The following is a 6,653-nucleotide window of genomic DNA, read 5'->3' as shown; positions in this document are numbered from 1 at the left end:
TGTCCGCTGACCAGAAGTATGAAATATCAGATAGGTTACACATTAAGCGGCCTCAAGTGCGTTGAAAAAATTGCGTGCTCTGAAACACGTCAGCGGCACGGGCAAGATCGCATGCGCGCTGCGGCGCAGCAGACGCCGTTCTTACCGCGCCGATACCTACAGCGCCGCCACGCGGGAAGCACGCGCAAGTGAGCCAGCTTCCGGCGGCCGGTTTTCACACCTCTCATTCTAACCACCTTATCTGGGTTGCAAGTAGTTGCAAGGTATGCCCCCGCAAGTATTTTGCAAGTCACGAGTTCGAATCCCCGCGGGTACGTGCTTTTGTTTTTTTTTTGTAAGTTAACTTTTATGTTTTTCGCCGATGTTTTCTATATTGAGTTCACATTTTTTTGGACCGCGACGTTCATGGCTCCACGAACTAGTTCACAAAACGCGCGCAGGCTGGCACTGGCGCGCTAGCGAGTTCTCGTTGGCGTGCTGTTGCCATAAGCACCGACTGCTTGCAGGCAGTGGGCACAGGACAGAATTAACAGACCCTTTGCCTGGTGCGAACACGCCTTTTATGATACAGGCATGAGGGAGGCAAGCTTCAAATATGGGGGAAAAGCGCATAACATTTGGGCGTCTGCGGGTACGCGGAGGGCGTTCATGCACTGCGTAGGTCTCGGCTAGTGAATGCTACGATTCCAAGCCGTCCTGGGAGGCTTATCTTTATGCATTTTTACAGCTGACAACATGGCAGAAGCGCGGTACGATGATTGCTGAGTTATTGAGAATGCCCATCCAACAACGCCACCGGTTGTGTTTTACAGAACCGAAACCGAAACTTGTTTGGTTGCTCACCTTGGGCATCGTCCAATCACGGTGCCCGCTCCTCCCAACGTCACAGCTTTAGTTGGTGCGGCCGCCGCAAACCGCGCATAGTAGTTTTTCTTCTTTCGCACTTTGTAAAATAATTACCGATTTGTCAACCGGATAAACGATGAAAAGTGTGCTAATTTGAGCCAGTCTACGCAGTGCAAGCAAAAACGGGAGCTGGACAAATTCACTTCAGTGTCCCTTTAAAAGAGAGGGCGTTGGGAAAGGGAAATATTTCCCACATATGTATAGGCTTGGACGGGTACAACCACATTTGAACAAAAAATGTTCTTGAAAGTCTGCAGACAAGGTGAAACTGAGGTCCCTGAAATTGGTGAAACCACTAAGTGAGAGCAGGTTTCAAGAAGCTGAAGAGCTGCAGCTAATACACTACCAGGGATGAGATTGCTGAACCAGATTTGGGAGCAGTTTTTGGAGCAGCGAAATCTAGATTTTGGAGCAGAACCTTGATTTGGCGCAGAAGAACGACATTTATTATGTCATCTTAGGAGGCTCCCAGCCGAAAAAATCAAATTTCCTCCAAATCGAGGGGGAAAAGTGCACTTTTTGGTTGGTTTTGAACGTAAATAACACTGAAACAGCTTTTCAATAAAGCTTTTTCTACCAGAATATCACAAGGCACGAACTAAACTACCTTTTTACAAACCATTTTAAATTCTTAGGCTCTATGCATGATAGCGTGGAGCGGCGTTGAAAATATCGAATTGAAAAATTAAGAAATCGTAAGGCATTTTTATTATCATGTGAATTCTGAAATTATTTTTGTAATCTCAGACTCGGCTTTGCGCACAAGTGCAGAGCCACGGAAAAGGTTTCGCAAAGCGAGGTGACCGTCGTCGCGCCCCATCAGCCCTCTCACTTCAATCCCCAAGGTGCACATTCCCTACGATCCTAATTTTGATTAACGTTGGTATGTTTAGCCACCTCCCTCTTGGCATTAAATTTCACTTTATATATACTAACCATTAATACTAGCGTGCACTATAATAGCCCGTCCCGCTATCGGACACTGCTTGAACATTTTGCGGAGATGTAGCCTGCGCCTCACTTCTGCCGTGTCGATCGTCCCATTTCCGCCGTTCGCAAGCTCACTGTCAAAGGCACCATAACTCAGCGTTTCATAACACTGCAACGAGTCCGAAATTTCACTTCAAGCAAGCGCCGCGCCGCACACTCAAGGCCGAAACACGGCGAATTCGCGGGGACCACGTTGTTTTTGATGAACTCCCGTGTTTCGAGTAGCGCAACTTCCCGCAACAGATCAAACGACTGAATGTAAAAACAAGAGCAACTGCTTCGCCCGGCGGCCATGTTTTCCAATCTTCACATCATCAAGATGGCGGCGCCCAGTAATGTCCTTCCGGAGATACGGCGCTCCGAAAATTGCCGTTTTCTTATCAACTTGTACAAATAGTTTGTCGCCTCAGTACTCATCAGTGTTTTTACTACAGGACTTTGGAATGGTTTTTGATGGGAAAACATTAAAACCTCGCAGAATATAACATGTGCAACATGACCTTGTCACTTTCGAAAAAGCTATCTCGGGGACAATTTTATGCCCGTTTATTATGAAATTACCTTTACACACAGCATCACCTTGGAGGTTACTAGAAAATTATGCCGTCAGTAAGCATTTTTTCCCACAGAAACTGACGGGAGCGTTGGAATCCTTGGCTCTCAATCTGTTTTGGAGCAGTTTGGCGGAAATTTCGCAATTTTCAAGCTTTTGGAGCAGCCTGGCGCAGGAAAACAAATTTGTATCAAAACTGTGCAATATGCGCAACTGTCTCACACCTGCGCTACTGAAGGCAGCAGTCCAGAGGCTTGGTTGCAGTTTTGGGAAGTTATATCATAATATCTCATTGAAGTTTCTTAAAAACGTGGATGTAAAGGGGCCATGAATAAACAATAAAAGCTCAGTTTCTTAAACACATTCATAATATAACTGCGCAGTAACACGAAGAAACAGAAAGAGGCACCTATAACACAGGACGTGGCGTATACATCATTGTAGCTCTAAATTTTAAAGTTTTCCAATATTCGGCTTTTCGGCTTAAAAATGTCTTTCACACCTGCGAGCTGAGTGAGTTAACGAAAGCTGGTTCTTTCATAATGAACAAAGTTGTATCTTGTTTTCACAGTGTCTTTAAAAGAGTATCGACACGAAATATTCGTGTTACGTTTTTTTTTTCCGCTGCTATGCGTGATCGCACCATAAACAATCATTTACGGCGACGTTTATTCGTGTCAGTTTTGGTTTCAACAACACGAACGCTGAGCGGCCGCCATGACAGGAGGTAGCACCTGACGTCCCCATTCTTGTCACACCGCTGACGGTCTGGACGCGCGCGCCCAGACCGGCCGAGGTTGCCATCACCCCTACGTGCCCGGGCAGCATGATGTCAGTCCCTAAACCATGATGTGATACACACGACGTAGAAGCGCGCGCCAACCACAGCCAGTGCATCAGCAGTTTGGGGCAAGGAGTAGATAATGTCATGCTGGCCCACTCTGGGCTTTCTCGTACGGCGAAGGATTAGAATGAATTTAAAATATGTTAGTATATTGAACAGTACTATTGGAACTTGCTGGGAGATACCTCCTCATAAAAAAAAGGAAGCATTCTACATAGTTATCTAAGCTTGGAAAGTTTGTGTCACTACTCCTGTAACACTACCAGTCCCCAACCCAACTCGCACCAGAACAAGCAGGAGACGTGTTCTACAAAGTGATTTCGTCGTTTATTGATACGTCGTCATGCAACAATCGTCAACAAGTGGCCTGGCCTGAAAACAAGACGTCGGTTGTTTTTTGCAGCTTTCCTAGAGCTTCTGCACCTTGGCAAAGCGCTCCACGAACTCGATGAGCGTGCGCACTGGTCGACCTGCACACAAGGGAAGGGTGGGAAGAGAGACGAATCAACCTTTCACACCTTCCCCTACTCAGACATGGACTCAGACATGGAAGAGGACATCGAAAAACGAGTTGTGTGGAAGTTTGCTTTCAAACAGAGAAGACAAAATTACTTCTAAAAAGTAATTAAATTACATTACTCATTATTTTCACGGAATTTTCTAAACTGCAATAAATTACATTAAAAATTACATGTGGCCGAAAGTAATGACATTACTATTCCTTGTCAAAACTAATGAAATTACTTTGAAATTACTGTAGCACAAATACCTCACTCATATACACTACCAACTCGTATACACTTTATTTACACTCACGAAAAAAAAAATGCGCATTTCTAGCAGCAAGCTTACACCAGTGACAAGTGTAATGAAGCCTTGAACACAATCTGCACATGCTTGTTTAACCCAACTGACTGTTGCCACGGCATTCCCGGAACGCATGAAAAGGGAACGAAGAGGCACGAGAAAGCAGGCAGAGCTGTCATTGAAGCTTTGCTTCCTTCGCGTTCGTAGAGTTCCAATGCCCAGAGACTTTCTGGGCATTGGAACCCTACTTGGTCAACTTTTCGTGCCGTAAGAGAAACGGACAGGCTATATCGTAATCAAAAGTAATTGAGAAAGTAATGAGTAATTTCCATGAAATTACTGGCCTGAAGTAATTTATTACGTTAGTAAATTATTAACACTCAAAAGTAATTCATTAGATTACTCATTACAGCAAAAAGTAATTCCATTACTGTAATTTCATTACTGCCAAAAGTATGCTTTGAAATGGGACTGACAGTGAGTGGTTCGGGTGGAGTTGCCGTATTTACTCACATGTAATCTGCCCTCTGATCTAACGTGCACCTGATTTTCATGACCGGAAAAAAGAAAAAGTGCAAAAGTTTTCTCCACAGTGCAAGCTATTAGTGCGTACGAGAACATAAGGGGGGAGACAATTTTAAGTAAATTCTGTGAAACTTGCCAGTCCTGCTGCTTTTTTTAAACTGACTTGAAATATGCCACTATTTTTTTGAGTTGGTCCATTATTTCCCAAGATAATTAGAGGTAATTAACCATTTTTGGATAAACAATAGACAAAACAGTGTTAGTCACAGAACTGTAATCTTTATTTTTTCAATACTATGAGCCCTGGCATGCCATGGAAAGTGCAATAAGAGAACGGTTTTTTTTTGATGCACCGATTGGAACTAATTTTACAGCTCATTAAACTTTGGTGGGACCAGTGGCAAGGAACCATTTCGAATGCCTATTTAGTTCCAAGCACTGCATAAAAAAAACCGATTCTCTTATTGCATTTTCCAGGGCATGCCAGTGCTCATAGTATTGAAAATATAAGGATTACAGTTCTGTGACTAACACTGTTTTGTTTATTGTTCCTCAAAACATGATTAATTATCTCTAATTATCTTGGGAACTAAAGGACCAACTCAAAACATTCAGCCGAAACAATTTTCGCCTAAAATTTAGTCTGTTGTAGCTGATAGTCTGCTGTAGCCAGGTCCGTTATGAGCGGAGTGGACTCCATTTAAAACGCATGGGGACCAAACAAAGCAACAGAAATGGTCTGTTGTAACTGAAGGTCTATTGTTGCTGGATGCGCTATAATGAGCGTAGACCGCATTTTTTTCCATCTCTCGGCTACAAAGTGAGAGGGTTTACCTAGCGTCCCTAAATAAAGGCTTTTAGAGTATCGGCACTCTTTTCTCTCATTGTTATGTGCTGCTGGTATTTTCATTGGTTGGTCGGCACCACGTGATATTTGCTTATATATGGGCGCAGCCATTTTGTTCCTGGGCGCCTCTCTTCTCTCTCCCTCTCTCTCTGCTGCGTGGACGCTGGGACAGCCAGTCACACACTGCCCGTCACAACCGGCAGCGGTTTCATTGGGAGACATGGCCACACTGCACGCCAGAATCAAAATGGCCCCCAGACGCTTCTGGGTGCACGAAGTGGCGGTGCTCTTAAGCGTGGCTTATTTAGTGATGCTAGGTCGACCTATACGCCGCCTCGACCTATGTCCTGCCATACACGATACGGTGTGGTCAATGATGGTCCGGCATCATGGCCACAGATGATCTCAATTCAACACTGCCAACACCGAGGAAATGATGCCCAAGGGGGGAAGAGGTCGTCACGCACCGGCCATGCCTGAGCCCAGGTAGGGGACTTCATCCTTGTTCTCCATGACCCCCGCAATGTCCAGGTGTGCCCACTGGGGGCACTTCACGAACTCCTGCACAGGTCAAAGGGCGGAGGTCAGGTGGTGGGAAAAAGTTCTTGACAGTGTCGCACACAGCCACCACAGAAAAAAGTGGCATCATGTTTTCTCTGAAGCAGCACAGAAGCGAACTCGTAGAGCTTTCTTTTAGCAGACGATCGTCTTCCTTGGGAAACTGAAACCCGAAAATTTTCGTCTTCCCGTATGTCTGCCTTCTCCTCGATTCAGCTTACCGGCCAACAGTTAAAAGGAATACTTGAACGAGAGTTTTATAGTGAAAACATTTCCAAACCACTACATCTGGAAACACACTCCGTACTTGTCAACACTGTTCAAGAAAAATGAAACATCAGGCATATTTGAGGCAGACATCAACACATCACTGATATTTGCAGTGTCTTTTAATTAAATACACATGGAGGCTTGATTTTTGCAACAGCATATAAACAAAATACACATTGAAAACAATAAAGGACATGCGACGAGTCTGGACCCTGTAATGGCATTACACGTTCAACAGTTCAACATGTTCAACGTTTCACGGTACGTATGTTTCTTGATGCAGCGGTCGAGAAAGTTTGTGCCTATGTAAACTTCACACTTCAGAACTCTTTCATCTTCTGGCCAGGCAGCTC

The 6,653-nt window shown here is 44.7% G+C and overlaps 1 protein-coding gene across 3 annotated transcripts in view; it reads right to left on the bottom strand.

Annotated features, from left to right (window-relative positions):
- Nucleotides 1-3,598: 3,598 nt before the first annotated feature.
- Nucleotides 3,599-6,653, bottom strand: part of LOC144149739 (cytosol aminopeptidase-like) — a 41,732-nt gene continuing 38,677 nt past the window's right edge. For all 3 annotated transcript variants that reach the window (XM_077681396.1, XM_077681397.1, XM_077681395.1), the window contains exons 14-15: nt 5,940-6,033; nt 3,599-3,763 (exon numbers count right to left, since the gene is read on the bottom strand). In XM_077681396.1, coding sequence (XP_077537522.1) covers nt 3,702-3,763; nt 5,940-6,033 — 156 coding nt within the window. In that variant the 3' untranslated portion in view covers nt 3,599-3,701. The remainder of the gene's footprint in view (nt 3,764-5,939; nt 6,034-6,653) is intronic.

This window comes from Haemaphysalis longicornis, unplaced genomic scaffold, assembly GCF_048455015.1.
Source record: "Haemaphysalis longicornis isolate Haplotype H1 unplaced genomic scaffold, Haemaphysalis longicornis Haplotype H1 scaffold_8, whole genome shotgun sequence".
In the NCBI taxonomy this organism is placed as follows: Eukaryota; Metazoa; Arthropoda; class Arachnida; order Ixodida; family Ixodidae; genus Haemaphysalis; species Haemaphysalis longicornis.
Note: the sequence above shows the minus strand (reverse complement) of the source record. Positions and strands in the feature narration are given on the sequence as shown.